The following is a 17,761-nucleotide window of genomic DNA, read 5'->3' on the forward strand; positions in this document are numbered from 1 at the left end:
GGTCAAATGCTTCTGCTTGATCCCCCACATTGAACTTGCATACAATTATCCATACAGATAAAGTCTTACGTACTCAGAGCGTACAATAGTATTACATCGAATATATTAAATTAATAATATATCAAATTAACAATAAATTAACATATCATTTATTAACATTGTTAATAAACAATATATAATAAACGCAATTCGAAATTAACAATCATCGTCTATATATTTTCAATTCGAATCGCAATAAATTGCGAGATGCAAGAACTTAAATAATCCTCTCTGCAAACTCATTCGGTTGTACCGTAATTTTTGAACGTTAAGATTCATATCCAGCTGATTAAAATCAAATTTTAACGATCTGTTGCTATTTCAATTAATTTAATTATATCAATTCAACGGGAGATATCTAAATATAATAATACTAATTTATATTCTAGGTATTGAAACATTGTAACAAAGATAAATGTCCCTTGTAAATTTACAAATACGTGTATACAGTATCGTTCTTTCTTATACAAACGATAGCATAGTTTAACTGCATTTGTACAAGTATGACAAGGTACGAATTGTATGATATCGAACAGTAATAAGTAATAAATACTTGCCTTCTCCGTCCCATAAAGTCGTTTGCATAATTTAACAACAAAATTGTACCAGGATGTTCCATAACACACATATTTTCATTGCAAGACTTTCATTGCAAAATTACAACGAAAATATTAACTGCAATGAAAACAGTAATAGTTTCCAACGCGTTAAAACGTAGAACAGATTGACGTTATTTATCGTATTTGTTTCATCGAGATGCGTTTGTCGATCGTCGAAAGTGATCAATAAAAGTTACATCGGTACCGATAATTGACGATAGCTGTGCATCGATTGCACACAGTAATTATTTTCGACCGGACAGTGTTCAAATATTCATTTCGTCCACGAGTTAATGTTACAGAAATGTTCGAACTACCATAAGGAAATGTCTACAGTGATTCTTTAATAGATTCACACCGTATAGTATTTATCGAATTGCGATCGATGATTAAGATCGAGAACGCATCGATTACAATGGACAAATATATCGTTATCGATTCCTTTAATAGTTCCTTAACGGTTACATTTTAATAAAGTCTTCGCGTCAATTACTAATACACCCAGTTTATTCTCGTTCGTCGAATATACTGGTACGATTCGATCGTACAGTTCCTGGACACTCCGTACAAATAGCTACAGATTCGCAGAGCGCGATTCAAGTCCTGCGAAATATCATTGAGATCCGACGCTTGTCAGACAAGTTATCGTACCGTCATACGCGTGTTCTTCACCATGTCTCAGCCAGTTGCACGGTATTTGTTACGGTGGTGTAAGTTATTCCCCGTGCTCCCATACGCCCGATTCGCCGATTCATCGACCAATCTCTCTCTCTTTCGCAAAAATAGTTCACGCGTATTCCGGTCTGTAGGACACGGAGGCATTGGGGCGCCGGCGCCCGCTATTGATTCCGTCGTGTACCGTGATTTCGAAAGTTACCATCGTAGCAGAGGGTGCCACAGTAGATAACTGCTCCTCGTACCATAAGGAGGCCCTCGCGCGTTTCTTCGTCTCACCCCAACAGGTCAGTGACGAAGCCAGCAACGATGCTTCGTGACGCGGAAAACAAACAGAAAAGAAAAAAATAAAGGAAAAGAAAACGGAGAAGAGAGGAGGAAGTAAAAAAGAAAGAAAACGGAAAACGCAACCTCTCGATTCCTTCTTCTATCGTCCACGTTCATGGAAAGTCACTTTGCATCGTTGTTCGCTACGATTGTTTCGTTGTTCCGTAATCGTAACGTGATTTGTATTACACCGGAAACCGTTGTGAACCGGATCGTCGATCATCGTCGTGCACGAATATTGAGTAAACGAAATCGTCGGGGTGCGTTCGCCGAATAATTTCGCGGGATTCCATTTCGTCGCGACTGCATCGCCGGATGAAAACTGTCGTTTGATCAGTGGAGAGGGAAGGGGGCGGGGGCGGGCAATGACGTCAATGGGGAAAAAACAGTTATAGAGCGCACTCGTGTCGAAATCGCCACCCGATGTGTTATCGAATATACGATGAATCGACGATAAATGTTCGCTCGATTTCTATGGCGAGGGAACGATGATCCGCGGATGTAAAAATTCCGCCTCGATCGGCGATTCGTTCTCGATGAGTTTTTCATTCATAAAATCGGTATAAAGCGCGGGGTGGGGTGGGGTGGGGTGAGAGAGAATATCGTAACGACGTTCGGTGATCGACGTACGGTACCGTGACACGAGTAAACACTATTCGACGACGCGATTACGTTCCGTTGAATACCGTACAATCTTTTTATTCGTTCCCGAGAGATCTCGCGGACGAGGTCAGGGCCGTGGTAGAGCCGAAAGGCAAACATCTCCACCCTCCTGGCCATCGTGTCGATGAAAAAAGAAAAAAAACGACCGTGCCAAGTTCTTCGAAACGAATCGTAAAGACACGTCCGTTGAGTGCTTTTCTTGGACGGAAATGTGCATTTAAAACTCTTCAGCGCATAGTGACTTCGAAAGTGTCCCAACTTTTTCATTTTTGGCTCTCGAGAACGTTTCAACGTTTCGTTTTTCGTAATTAAAGGGTAAATTTAGAATGATAATTGTGAAATTACTTATTTTATAAGAAACATGAGATTTCATAGATTATACATCAATTTGCTAACGTATATTTACATTTTACAACGTTTCGAGACGAGATATCTTTCGAAACAATTGTCTGGATGAAGCTCGAATTCTCTATTACAGATATCACAGGAATAACGTAAAAAATCTTACGTTGTGTTTAATATCCAACTGACACCCCAGAGTATAAAGGGTTAATACCCTTGTATGCATGGTGGGATATTTATCAACCCACTGTCGAAAATTTTTAAAGATAATTTGACACAAGTCGCACGATGAAACTATTAATATTCATCCTCGTGATTAAATATTCAAAGTATTTTTTAGTTTTACACGTTCGACAATTCTGCCTCGAAATCGCGTGGGATCTTATCCGCGTTGTTTTATCGCCTATTGTTTACATCGAATCATTTCTTTTTCTCTCGTGATTTCTTCTTAATATTCCCGCGTTACATAATATTAGGTAACCGAAACGTTCGAACGACATCGTATTTATTTCGATAATTTTTCATTCGAGTGTACATCTGTCGTTAGAAAAGGAAGAATTTTGTTACGAAACAATCTCATGGAATAAAATGCTTGTCGAATTTCGATGCGAAGTTATATTCTTCGCGTACTTTTTGTAAATGGAAAGAACTCCGGTCACTGCGCACGTGAAAAGGGCAAGAGTTATGAGTGTAATGTACCGATCGCGTGCAACGTAAGCTTAACTCTTTGTACTCGAGAAGCGATTTTCAGTCACCCGCCTAATGTAGTGTAAGCTTTCCAATTCGAGAAAATTTCGTATACTCGAGATTCGGATATCGCGTTTCGTGAAGTATGAAAATACACACGATATATTTCGATAAAAGAGTCACGTTCCAAAACGATCGAACGATTTACTTTTACGTTTGATTTGAAAGATTTCGTCGAGATTCTGGTACCTACCCGTGGCGAAAAAATGTTTCGAGTTCAAAGACGTTAAAGCTGCGAGCGCAATATTTTTAAGTGTTCTCTCGTTTACGCTAAGACACTGGGAATCAAGAATAGAAACAACGAAAATTGTTTTAGTACTTTGGAAATTAATTTTTGAGAAAGCGTTCGATATTCGTTTCGCAAGTTTTTTACGAAACAACTAAAACTGCCAAAATTAGTTTACCGACTAACAATCGGACCAACTTTGTCGTGAATTTCAGTTACCGATTAAACGCGTATCTAAATTTGAAACTTCATTACTAAGAATAAGGTCAAAAAGTTATTAACGAGGAACTTTCAGGCTGTTAAACTTTGGTTTGAAATAATGAACCCGTTTGTTAATCGTTAAGGAAAATTTCCTTTTTCCAACTTTGTTGTCAGCTTGTTTTAAGTACTTGTTAACGTACTAATGTAAGCCAGTATGTTGTTAACTTGTTTCAAATTTTCATCGATGTCGTGATACAATTCTCAACGACTGAACAACAATGGATAATAGAATTACAACGATAATATTTTTCCGCAGGATGGAGTCCATAGGCGCGTGTGGTATTTCTGTTTGATCCTTGCAAAAGAAAAAAAAAAAAAAACAGCTTTAGTCGCACAATAGAAACCAAGAATGGCGAACACAGCCCACCTTGTCCGTCGCCAAAGCTCCCGCGACTTGAAGCCCCAAAAAAGCGTCGACAAACTCGAAATGAAGGAAATGAGGGGCAGACTAATGGTGGAAAGTAGAAAGAATGTCACCACTGCCAATTACGGGGCCACGAACGCAGCCTTTGAAGACTCCAGTCCTAATATGAAGGTGAATTTAACGAAAATTACCGTACGAATGCACGATATATCATTAATCGTTAAAATTTAATCGGATTTCGAACAATGGTTGCAGTTTGAAATTCCACGACGTCGAATTGAATTCTAATTAAATCATGGATTCTCTTTCTTATTATTTGTCACAAGTTTATTCGATAAATAAAGTATTTGCACATAGAATTCACTTGAAAGATAAAATATACATAAAAGAATTTACTCGAAAAATTTATTTTATAAAATAAATAAAATTAGAACTATATTATTAATTTGAAAATAAATAAAAAGGTATAATATAAATAATTTGAAAAATAAAAAAGGTATACGTACATACGTGTTGGTTTATTTATTCGTTTGCATCTTGCACCGCGTTGTCTTTTTAATTATCTTTATCGAAACGAGAGGATCCATTTTTACGCGATTAGACGTGTTCTGGAAAACATTTAATATAAATTGGTCTCGCTGGTTGAAATTGTTTGATACCGTATATTTCCCTCCGTTGAAGAACAAAACAGGAAACGGGGGTGAGAGTAGTAAACTCGGCAGTAACGAAGGGAAGGCAATTTTCCGACCGGAAGCAGGGGAGGACGAACGAGAAAATTGGGACAGCAAGCTTACTTTTCTATTGGCAACCGTCGGATACGCTGTAGGACTTGGGAATGTATGGAGATTTCCATATCTCGCTCAAAAGAATGGCGGAGGTGGGTTGTATATCGAAAAGAACAAATTTAAAATATCAACTTTACCGAAGTAAGAATATTTCGAATTTTTCACATACTTCGAAACAAGCATTTGATCGTTTCTTTCTTGCATGTACGCATTTCGTGTTAAGAAACACACTATTTTAACGATGTATTCTGTAATTTCGTATATACATATATATAGTACTCTTAAATGTTTCTAAAATATAGCACGTTATTTACGAAACAGCTTCGTTTAAAAAAAAACGAATCGTTCATTGATCGTTTATGGTTTTTTGGGAACAGGTGCATTTTTAATCCCATACTTCGTAATGCTGGCTATCGAGGGTATTCCCATATTTTATCTGGAACTGGCAATTGGCCAGAGATTACGAAAGGGCGCTATCGGTGTGTGGAATCAGGTGATTGTTACACAATACGTACACAGTATAGTACCATTGAACAATCGAAATAAACTTACGAACAGTTTTGCGAGCAATATATTGTTTATGTCGAAGGTTTCTCCATATATGGGTGGTATAGGAGTAAGCAGCGCCGTAGTTTCCTTTAACGTAGCTCTGTACTACAACACTATTATCGCATGGTGCCTCTTTTACTTCGTTCAAGTAAGTAATTGAATTATTTCTTGTCCTTCTCTATATTTTTTTCGTAACGACGCGTTTGAAATACGTAACATAACACGGTACTCGATTGGTCGTTGAATGCAAAAAGTGACGAGGTGGGGGTAATTCATCAGTGACCTTCAACGGCCGTTTAATTTTACTTCGACTATAACGCTTTTGATACGATTGCCTCTTAATCCTCGCTATACCAAACCTGGATCTCTTCGGACCCTGATAAACTTTTGTATAATTCAATTATATCGTTAGTACAATTTTCCAAAAAAATTTCCATAAAAGAATCAAATTCTCGTTTGTCCATGACAATTTTCATGGACAAATTCCATGAAAGGTAGAGTGAACTAATAGAATCTTTGTTCAAAATATTTGTACAAGCAAGGTCGAGTTACAGGTCCGTTTGGACCCAGGGCGTGGTCTCATCCATCCAAACCGCCGGTATTGCGAGGGTTATAATATTTAATATAATAGTTAATATTTTAATAACCGAATCGTTCCGTTCCTAGAGTTTTCAATCGCAGCTACCATGGTCGGAGTGTCCCAACGTATACTTTCAAAACGGATCGTATTCGCCCGAGCCAGAGTGTGTGGTAAGATCGATCGAATCAACGTTTTTAAACGAATCAAGGTGATCGTATTGGGATTGTGTTACAACTGTCGCTTGTTCTTCAGATCAGCAGTCCCACTCAATACTTCTGGTATCGAACGACGCTGATGATCTCCAAAGACATCAATAATCCGGAGGTGTTCAATTGGAAAATTGCCCTTGCACTGGTGATCGCATGGATTTTGGTTTACATGTGCATGATCAAGGGAATTGCGTCTTCGGGGAAGGTATTCCTCGTCGATCGCACAATTTTTACGCTTTCGCAAACGTTGATCGTTAAATGCATCATTTCTTTCCGAAAGTTTTTGAATAAAATTGAAAAGAAATTATTCTACTCGTCACGAGAAATATTCATTGGAAAATAAATTAAAATTGACAAGAATATGTTTTGGAGATTCAACGATGGGTGAAAAACGGGTCGCTGGTACCCAATAACATTTTTATACATGAAAAATAGATATGTCGAAATTTTGCAACCATATGCATTTAAAGATTGAACTGCCCGTTCTTCGAGAAACTTTATATTATAAACGAAAACGTACTTTGTAGGTCGTGTACGTGACTGCTACGTTTCCGTACATCGTTCTAATTATCTTCTTCTTTCGTGGCGTCACTTTGACGGGGATGTCCGACGGTGTACGTCATCTTTTCACTCCGAAGGTAATGCACAGCTTGTTTAGTATTGTATTTTTCGTACGCGCAACAAAGATCACGTTGCTTCTTGTAATAATAACGTAACTCGTTCAGTGGTGGAAATTAATGGATCCAGTGGTCTGGTTAGAAGCGGGTACACAAATATTCTTCTCCCTTGGCCTGGCATTCGGTGGTCTGATAGCGTTCTCCTCTTACAATCCTGTGAACAACAATTGTTACAGAGACGCTATCATGGTCAGTTTCACGAATTGTTTCACTTCAATGTTCGCGGGGATCGTCGTGTTCTCCATCATCGGTAATTATTCCTTTCGCCGTTTTAATTTCGAGTTTCAACGGAAAAGAACGCCACGTATCGGCGTGTATAAATATATCGAACGATTCGTTTACAGGTTTTAAAGCTACCATGGTTTACGAACAGTGTCTATCGGAGAGAAATGCCACGCTCATCAATATTTTTGGCCAGTTAGATAAAATACCGACCGAAATACCAGCCGGTGGTACGCTTCTAAACATTACAACAGGAAACGGAACGTTGGACAATTTAGTTATGCCGGAATTGCCCGAATGCGATCTCGAGAAAGAATTGGACAACGTAAGTGATTCGTTTAATCATCGAAGTACGATTTCTGGGTCAAAAGTTACCCGTACCGATAGATCCAAACTTATCTCATTTCTCTTCGCAAATATTATTACTATGCAGACAATGAAAAATGGGGTAATAAATTTGGAAATTACAAGTAAATAATACATTTTGTTTAAATATAAGATAAGTAATATTCGTATACTTGTGTCGACGCATATATTACATAATATTTCTTATTTCTTTGTAGAATAATAATTATAAATATAGTTACTACGATCACCGCGTGACATTAACGAGCCACGCTGACATTCTTTCCTCGAGAGTAACTGAATCCATACGAAAAGAACGCTGATTGGTGCAGTACGAAAGGTTTTTATCGTTTCTGGTATATCACCACGGTTATTTCAAGCTCTCTGTTATCGGTCAACAAAGGGATTATGTTTCCCTTGTATACCGAGAAGGTAAAACGACGAGAAAAAATGACGCGAAAGTAAATGAGAAAGTCCCGAGTTAATGAGCGACAGTGTCGCCCATACAGATTGCGGGCCCCGTTATTCCTATTCTAACATAATCAAAAAGTTCTTAGCTGTTGACCGTTACAGCGTACAATGTACTTTAAAAACTTATATTTTTTTAATCAACTCTCAATTCCGTCGATACAGTTTCTAACCAAAATTGGCTACAAGAACAATATAGTTCTAAAAGTTAGATAAAAATTTGGATGTCACAGCTAGTACAGTTACACTGGTTTATTTTTTATAAAATGTGGTAATAAGAAATACGAGACACGGAGCAAAAATCCCGTTTACACGATGCTAGAAGCGATACTGATAATTCCTTCGACTCTACCAAAGGAAAGTAACAACGAGAGAGATGCCATACGTTCCTCGTGAAGAGAATGTCAGTGTACGACTGACTCTGTTCGCTCTTCTAGCGATCGTCTTCAACGTAAACGTAAACAATATTTACACAGTGTGTTGGTTATTCGTTCGATGAATCGAACGGGTCGAAAATGACTCGGCCGTCGTTTAAAAATCATGCCAATTGTATAGTCTCTACGAGATTTATTTATCTTTTCCCGAACTTTAATTGCAGACTGCTTCGGGTACGGGTTTGGCGTTCATCATATTCACGGAGGCGATCAATCAGTTCCCCGGTGCTCAATTTTGGTCCGTGTTGTTCTTCCTTATGTTGTTCACGTTGGGTATCGATTCACAGTTCGGTACCCTCGAGGGTGTTGTTACGAGTATCGTGGACATGAAACTGTTCCCGAACTTGCGAAAGGAGATACTCACAGGTTGGTTCACAACAACGAATCGTGCACTATGCGCGAATGAATTGAATACGCGAAAAAATTCACAATTTTTCATTCGCGAATTAGGTGGCATTTGTTTGGTTTGTTGCGCTATATCGATGGCCTTCGCCCACGGTTCTGGTAGCTACGTTTTCGTGCTGTTCGACAATTTCAGCGGGAATTTCCCTCTGCTGATCATTGCCTTCTTCGAGTGCATCGCGGTATCATACGTGTATGGTCTGAAGAGGTGTGCGAATATACTTGCGATACTGTTACAAAATCTGTCACCGTTTTTAACGTTATCACGACCCGTTTTCAATTCTCCTTATCAATTTATCCTTAGATTCGCCGACGATATCGAACTGATGACCGGCAACCGTCCAGGTCTCTATTGGCTAATTTGTTGGAAATATCTTAGCCCGTTGGCTATGCTGAGTATTTTAATTGCCTCGATCGTCGAGATCATCGTAGACGGGAGCGGTTATCCAGCTTGGATCGCCAGCAAAGGTGTCACGGAGAGACAGGAATGGCCAATGTGGGCCTTGGTTCTCATCGGTGTTCTCATTCTTGCGTCCGTTCTTTGGATACCAGCGGTTGCTATATGCAGGTGAAGCTTCTTGGAGCCGATATTAACGTTTCGCTGTACGGTATTGGGAAAATACAAAATTCCTGCCCAATTACGAGACGAGAGCATACTTCAGCGTCTATAACGCAGTATTGCAAACGCGCAACGTGCTAACGGGGATCGATCTCGTTCCCTTCGGAGATAAAACCGAATTTTTCGAGAAACGTTACTCGTATTGTTTCGTAAATACAGAGTGGACCGTTAGTTTTGACCGAATTGAATGTTTCTGTTATTGTTAGGGATACGGACAAATTTTACTTACAGTCATACGATTTAACTTTTACCACCTTGAATATCTCCGTTGCTTGTAAAGATATACGAAAGAAACTTTACGTACAAAAATTGTACGGTACGAAGGGAGTCGCAACATACCGTTAATAATTTCTATAGAGGATTTTCGAATATTTCGAAGCTGCTTCTATCTTTTTCAATTGCACACTATACTGTTTTGTTTCTAGTAGAATAACGATTATTGAATAATTCCGATACACGATTCTTGTAAGTAAAGGTCGTTCGTATGGCTAAAAATAAAGGAAATATTCAAGGTGGTCAACGTTATTGAACCACTCTCTGTATAATTCGTTTCACGTTCGCTGTATTCTTTGATGGTTAAAGTAACAAGACCGTGGAGCGAAGCGTTAAGCACACTTTTAACATCGATTAATTATACGTATGTATATATTTATGTTTGTACATACTTATCGTTATTAACTGTCCCCGATGTAGACTCTTTGGAATACTTATAATCGAGGATAACGAGAAAGCCTGGTTCCCAGCGGCCGATTTAAAAGAATTTCACGGTATTGTACCTCACGAAGTTACACCCGCCGAGACTCTGTTGTTCTGTATAAGAAGCGACGGATCGGAGGGACTCTGTTGTCCGACCGGTGGTCCCAGCGACGATGACGAGGATCTCACCTAGGAATGGTTATCGTCGCTCATGTTCGAATAATGTGTGTTTAAGTGGTTCACAGACCGAACAACAGCGTCTTTTTTTAACCGATGCCGGTGTTTCAAGAATTGGCGCATCACTCGAACGCAATTAGATTCTACGCGACTCAATTTCCATTGCGATTTAAAGCCGATACCGTCGACACTTCTTATCTTGCTTTCGTAAGATGCTGCAATGATATATCGTGTCAATTACTACGAGGACGTTTATATAATTCGATGTACATACTCATCGCAGCATTGTCAAAATTCTTTTCTAAACGATTGTATCTAACGAAGAATGTGAAACGAATTGTTTACACGACGAAGGAAACAGCGCGAAAAGTAAGAGATACCGGTCTCGGTGTTACTATTTAAACACAACCGGTCGGTGTTAATTATCGGGCATGACTTTCTGCTGTTCTACGAGTCTCTGAATCATTTTACAACGCGTACGCATGTCAATATTAATTCACGAAGATCGACCGTAAGCGGAGACGTTGAACATTTACGAACGTTTCCGGTGAACGCGTAATTCCGTATAAAATGCAAAAGAAGAAGCAAAGACGGATATAAACAAACTGGAAACTGGAAGTTTTATCTGCACGAAAATACAAAACTTTGCGTCTTCGAGTTAAACTTGCAGTTTCTTCGCTTGCGAAAACGTATACGATGCATCTCGAATTTTAACGAATTTCGTAACTCGCTTTGATTTTCTTTTCATTCCGACCGTGTTGTGTTAACGGTGTATCGAAAGAAATTTGATATTTTTGTGTCTATTTACGTCCGAATGAGAAACGATTGAAATGCAAAGAAAAACGAAAGAAAGACAAAAGGAACGATAACCGAGAAACATAAATATCTGTTTAGAAATCAAGAGATGCGAAAATATTTGAGTTTCACGAAATAGTTCAGTTATCGTTGCAATGATCGGAAAATAAACGGTTCGTGTAAATCGTCGATGAAAAATGCTTGGAAAATTCTCAAAACCGGCAAATGTTTCTACCTAACGGTGTTTCGCACGTTGAACCGTAATTTTCAATACCGTACACGAGGTGTATCGCATACGTCTATAAACTATTTAACGCGTAACGCGTCATCTTAGCATTTGCAATACGTATTCGTAAAATGCGAGTTAAAAAATCGTGCGACAGATCGCAGATCGTGAAAGGAAAGAAAATAGGATAACGTTAAAATTAGAAACGAGACACTTTTACCGCTTAGCGATCGCAAATAATGTGAGATATAAGATTAGAGTAGGAGCCGTCCAATGGGCGTGAAAAGGACGTTCCCGAATCGTTATGTTTATTTCCGATTTGGTAAGACACCGGGCAGTGCTACTTCGCTGATCGATTCTCCTTAATGGTTCTCAAATCGCTCGAACTCGTAACTGTTCGAATTGGTACGATTTCTGTAAAAAGTTTCTAACGATTACGTCGAAATGGGTGAAAATAACACGGTCGAGAATCATATCAAGATCCTTTTCAAAGGAGCGATCGCGTGCGATGCATTTTAGTAATTAGCGACCTCTGATGTTTCACCGGTTACGTGTTTTTAAAGATAACGATTACTTTATCGAAAACTTCTACATATCTCGCTTGTCGAATTATACATATACATAGGGTTTGTTTGTAACGTACCACGGAAGGCAGAGCACTCGATAGATCGAGAGAATTGATCAGCACAAGGTTTGGTAGCATCATCGTGTTGAAAGTAAATACCGCTAGCGGTTGAAGGGGAAGGAGAGACGAACGCATATCAAAAAAACGATATATCAAACGCGTGAATTTATTTGCAAATTTTTAGCGAGGGGGCTCGTCAACCACGATGACGAGCGTTTCTAATCTATAAGGACAATAAAAAAAAAAATTTCTTAAGACTCGTGGATGAGATATAACGTGACAATAATGCAATTAAATTCATTGGAATTAATTAACGAGTGGAATTCGACAATAAGATCAACGTTTGCACTGCACTTCTTGCACATTCACCGAGGCCTATGAAATCGAGAGCTGGCGCGTCGAATCGAAGGAATAGAGAGCATTTCGTTATGATATTTTCGTACCTTAAGTGTATAATACATATACATATATTTTATACGTTAAGTTGTAACTTACGTTTTTTAATATGATATTTGTATCGCGCAAGTAAGATAGGATATTTTTTAGATAAACTTTACACTATAAATCGTTCTAAAGGGAAAAAAAGCTGTTTAACGCATACGTCTATTTAAAGAAAAGAAATCGAAGCTGACAATAAAAATTCATTGTAAATGTAAAAAAATTCTCAATGCTTGCCGTTAAAATTGGTGCGTCGCGAGAAGGGTAAACGAAATCTATTCCTTCGATAAAAGAAACGTTTAATAGCGGAGAGTAGAGCAGTAGTGAGATGCGCTCGGTCACATCTATTTGTACTTCGGATCTCTCTATTTTGTATGCGCGCTTTTGGGTATGGTCTTACCACTTTCTAACAAATTGTTGATCGCAAATCTGTCGTATTTCAAAAGAATTCTAACTAAAGCTCGGACGAGAAGGAACCGTAGAACTCACACGTAAATATCGAAAATAGGCCCTATCGTTTATCGGTAAAAACAACAAATTTATCCCCGTTTTCAATAAACTATAATCACACTTATTCTTTTGGTACGAAAATAGACCGTTTATTTATTTGTCAAGAAGGTGCTAAACTATGATAACGTAAGAGTGATTTAATACGAAATGATAATACTATATATATATATATATATATACACATACATACACAATCGTTAATATTAATACTTGTTAAGATACCCTTTATCGACTCGAATAATTGCCCCGACAATAATTATGTTGCTCCCGATCAATTAGTGATTTACTTATACTCTCGTATTATGATTATTCGTATAAAGTAGATGAGCTGTAAATAATTGTTGAAGTGTCTTTTAAACTGTAAACTGACAATAATTGCGAGATAAGGACCTACCGCGTGAAACATGAAGAATCTCCTTTACGATGAATAGTACAAATGTTTCTTTCACAATGATATGTATGTTTTGTACGCGTTGCGTCTAATACGATACATACGAATATCAGACAATATTCCGCTCGGATGGATTTTGGTTTTTCATACCGTTATCGAGAGCCCGAGCCTCGAGCGGCTACGTTGGTGTATACAATATGCTAAAATTATTAGTCGTTAATCTATATTTCTTCGTGTCTTCCTCGATATCTTAACGATGAGTTACATACAAGGTTTACCTGTCATTAATTGGCCTAAATTATGCAAAGAAATCAAGTAAACAATACATACCATTAAATAATGTAAATGTTATTTACCCAAACGCGGTGATAATTCAAAATCGTTTCTTTCGTTGCTCGATTATTTTTTCGTCACTTACGAATGAAAATCGTGTTTCCGCTGCGCACTTTACATACATTTGCCCTCTTGACTCGTATAATTTAGAATTTGTTCGCGTCCACACGAGAGTTCAACAGATGGTGTTACTTCTCGTCGACATTAGTAGAGCGAACGTACGGTGTCAATGAAATATATCAATATCGTTAGAGTACTATCAAGTGCTCGAGCAACAATAAAACGATAAAAATGAAATACCGATTTTTATAAAGAAAATCTCTAATTTTGAACTTTGTTGGTTTTCGTTCGTTGTTTTGTTCTTTCGTATAACGTACCGGGTTCGACAAATATGTACGAAGTCGTGTGTCCATCCATACTTAAGATGAAATTAAACGTGAAATAAGAAGATTGCGTATCCGAAGGGGCACGAGATAGTAGGCTGTAATATTAGTTTTCAAAGATGATTCGTGTTATTAACGAAATTTTATTAACGATACATCGTACCAGGTAGCCAAAACGTCGATGTAGCTTGCGCAATAAAATAAGTAAGAAATTACAATGAGTATATATACACTGATATTACGTATACGTAAAGCTGTACATATATATATTGTTGTCAGTTGAATGTTAAAATAAATACCATGCGTAAATACGGATTTGTTATCACTTCAATTTGATTATCCTTCCGATAGATGTACAAGTCCTCTTGTAATGATAGAATACGATCAATTTTGTGCAAACTCCTTGTATTAGAAAAAATCAAAAATCTCTTTAAAATTTTCCAATACAATAGTTCTATCCATTCTAGTAGCTTGATATTAAAGTAGATGTGATAGAATATTGTAGTAAGAATGTAAATGAAACATTGAAAATTCTGAGTTTTATCCAATGTAGCACTTTCCTAAAATAATACATATTTCCAGTTTCAACTGTTCTCAGACCTCTAAAATATTGCAAGTTTCGTCTCTAATAACATCGAAAAGTAATTCAATTGATACCGAAACCCAGAGTCCTTCCGAGTATAGGCGAGAATTTTTCATTATCTTCATTGGGTCATTCTATACCTCGTCTGTGCTTATATTTTGCTGCGTTAATACGCAAGCGCCACAATCACTGACAGCAGATGATAATTTGAGATCGGTTCATCGATTGTCATTTTGTCAGTACTGTTTTAGTATATTATTTTTTAAATTGAAATAGTGACATTAAGAAATGATGTCGGAAAGAGATTATGCACCACTCAGTGCTGCTTGCGTACGTTCCCTTAACGATAAACTTTACGAAAAACGGAAAGCAGCTGCTTTAGAAATAGAAAAGTAGGGTTATATATTTTGTTTACTGATACTTTTGTTCACGCTTACCTACAATACTTTTACTATTGTTTGTTATTTGCATCTTGTTTTAGAATGGTAAAGGAGTTCGCTGCGCACAATAATACCGTTCAAATAAAACGGCTTTTAAAAGTGCTAGGTCAAGACCTAGCCACTTCGCAAAATCCACACACACGAAAGGGTGGTTTAATAGGCTTGGCAGCAATAGCAGTAGGTTTAGGAAAAGACACTGGTCAATACATAGAAGATTTAATTCACCCTATCCTAGCATGTTTCAGTGATTCTGACTTATATGTAAGATATTATGCTTGCGAAAGTTTGTATAACGTGGTAAAAGTAGCGAGGGGTGCTGTGCTACCACAATTTACAGATATTTTTGCAGCACTTAGTAAATTAGCATGCGATTCGGAACAAAATGTAAAACATGCCACCGAGTTACTCGACAGACTTATGAAGGTAATTAATGTTTAGAGAGCACGAAAAAATATATAACAAAAGTATTACTCCAAAATATAATTTCAGGATATTGTAACAGAAAGCGGCTTATTTGATTTAGTTGGATTCATGCCATTATTACGAGACCGTATTTATACCAAAAATCCATTTGGTAGGCAATTTGTAATTGCTTGGGTATCTGTCTTAGATGCTGTTCCTAATATGGATTTCATCATATTTTTACCTGAAATTCTTGATGGTTTATTTAGAATATTAGAGGATCCAGTAATAGAAATTAAGAAAGTTACAGATACAGTTCTTGGTGAATTCTTACGTAGTATAAAATCTAATCCAGGAAGAGTAGATTTTCCTGGAATGATAAATATTTTAATTACACATGCACAAAGTACAGATGAATTATTACAATTAACAGCAATTACATGGATTAAGGAATTTGTACATTTATCAGGACCCCTTATGCTTCCTTATATGTCTGGCATTCTTATAGCAGTTTTACCTTGTTTAGCATATGATGGAGATACTAGAAAATGTATTAAAGAAACTGCAACGCAAGTAAACATAAACTTAATGAAATTGATAACTATGGAAAATACGCAACTTATAAATAATGTCTCTGAAAACAATGTACAAGCCCAACAAGGTACATTACATTTTCTCAAAACATTTATAAAAAGTAAAAATTTATTTAAAATATAATAATACTGGATTGATTTTTTCTAGATGCTAGTCAGAATAATTGTTCCTTAGCAGAAAGTCTAGATTTATCTAGTGTTGTTGAAGTGTTAACTAAACACTTAATGTACATGTCGGTACAAACAAAAGTTGCTGTTCTAAAATGGATTCATCATTTATTCACGAACATACCGCATAAAATGTTTAATCATATTGACAATTTGTTCCCAATTCTAATGAAGTCTTTAAGCGATAATTCAGACGAAGTTGTGCAGCAAACGTTAGTTGTAATGGCTGAAATAATTAGTTCAAAATCCCCCGAAGCAGCTACTACAGATTCTAATGTAGAAATGCAAAATAAGTACTTCACAAAATTTATTGTGAATTTATTAAGACTGTTTTCAACAGACAGGCATTTGCTAGAGGAGAGGGGAGCTTTCATTATCAGAGAATTGTGTGTATTATTAAGCGCTGAGGACATTTATAAAACATTAGCAAAAATATTGTTGGAGGAATCAAATTTAAATTTCGCATGTACAATGATACAGACTTTAAATGTTATATTGTTAACAAGTTCAGAACTGTTTGATTTGCGAAACAAACTTAAAGACTTAGATTCTTTAGTAAGTGCTTTTGTATTTTTTATACTTTTAATTTGTTTTTAATTTGCCTACCGTTGCAGGAAAGTTGTGAACTATTCGAATGTTTATACATATCCTGGTGTCATAATCCTGTTGCAACTGTAGCATTATGCCTTTTATCGCAACATTATGGCCATGCTTGTAATATTATTAGATCATTGTATCCTTTATTATTATATCTAATTTCTTATTCCATGTTTTGTAACACTAATTTACTATACTTTTAATATTACTTAACCAAAACTAAATATAGTGAAAACATAGAAGTTACTGTAGAGTTTCTCACAGAAATAGACAAACTGATACAATTGATCGAATCTCCGATATTCACCTGTAAGTAAAATAAATTATTTTTTATTACCATACAGATTTACACAGGAATGATGTGTTTCAGATTTAAGATTACAACTCCTCGAAAGAGAGGAAAATGATGCTTTAGTGTATGCCCTTTATGGACTTCTCATGATTCTTCCTCAAAGTGAGGCATATGCAACTTTACAAAAACGTTTAACTGCAATTCCTCCAACAACAAACTCAATACCAAAGACAGCGCGAAGCTTGAAACCATTCAAGGATACATTTAATTTTCCTGAATTGTTGAAACACTTTCACATTATTCAAGAACGACATAAGGAGCAAAAACGTAAACAAAGATTAACAAATTTGATAGAAAAAAATACAAATCACGTGGATATGTAAATATGGTTTTTATAATTTTAAACTTTATAAAATTATAAACAATAATTTATATAAAGGTAAACTGGTGTATGTATAGATCCGTACTTTTTTACCGTATGAACATATTTATACAAACAAAACTTGCGTATTTACCATTCTTTCTATCATAAAATTATCACGTATTACAAGATTAAATATAAAGTTATTTGTTGGAATT

General features: G+C 36.8%; 2 protein-coding genes across 2 annotated transcripts; both read left to right on the plus strand.

Annotated features, from left to right (window-relative positions):
* The first annotated feature begins 1,516 nt into the window (after nt 1–1,516).
* Nucleotides 1,517–14,416, plus strand: LOC143148295 (sodium-dependent neutral amino acid transporter B(0)AT3). Its single transcript, XM_076314498.1, has 14 exons — nt 1,517–1,600; nt 4,136–4,414; nt 4,925–5,120; nt 5,406–5,521; nt 5,618–5,725; nt 6,244–6,327; nt 6,410–6,571; nt 6,894–7,004; nt 7,092–7,293; nt 7,388–7,590; nt 8,677–8,878; nt 8,963–9,122; nt 9,219–9,482; nt 10,227–14,416. The coding sequence occupies exons 2-14, from the start codon at nt 4,229–4,231 to the stop codon at nt 10,420–10,422; spliced, it is 2,190 nt and encodes a 729-aa protein (XP_076170613.1). The 5' UTR covers nt 1,517–1,600; nt 4,136–4,228; the 3' UTR covers nt 10,423–14,416.
* A 487-nt stretch (nt 14,417–14,903) lies between these two features.
* Nucleotides 14,904–17,734, plus strand: LOC143148312 (protein VAC14 homolog). Its single transcript, XM_076314549.1, has 7 exons — nt 14,904–15,082; nt 15,172–15,553; nt 15,620–16,193; nt 16,274–16,848; nt 16,908–17,026; nt 17,120–17,199; nt 17,261–17,734. The coding sequence occupies exons 1-7, from the start codon at nt 14,979–14,981 to the stop codon at nt 17,563–17,565; spliced, it is 2,139 nt and encodes a 712-aa protein (XP_076170664.1). The 5' UTR covers nt 14,904–14,978; the 3' UTR covers nt 17,566–17,734.
* Nucleotides 17,735–17,761: the final 27 nt, after the last annotated feature.

Source organism: Ptiloglossa arizonensis, chromosome 6 (genome assembly GCF_051014685.1).
Source record: "Ptiloglossa arizonensis isolate GNS036 chromosome 6, iyPtiAriz1_principal, whole genome shotgun sequence".
Lineage (NCBI taxonomy): Eukaryota > Metazoa > Arthropoda > Insecta > Hymenoptera > Colletidae > Ptiloglossa > Ptiloglossa arizonensis.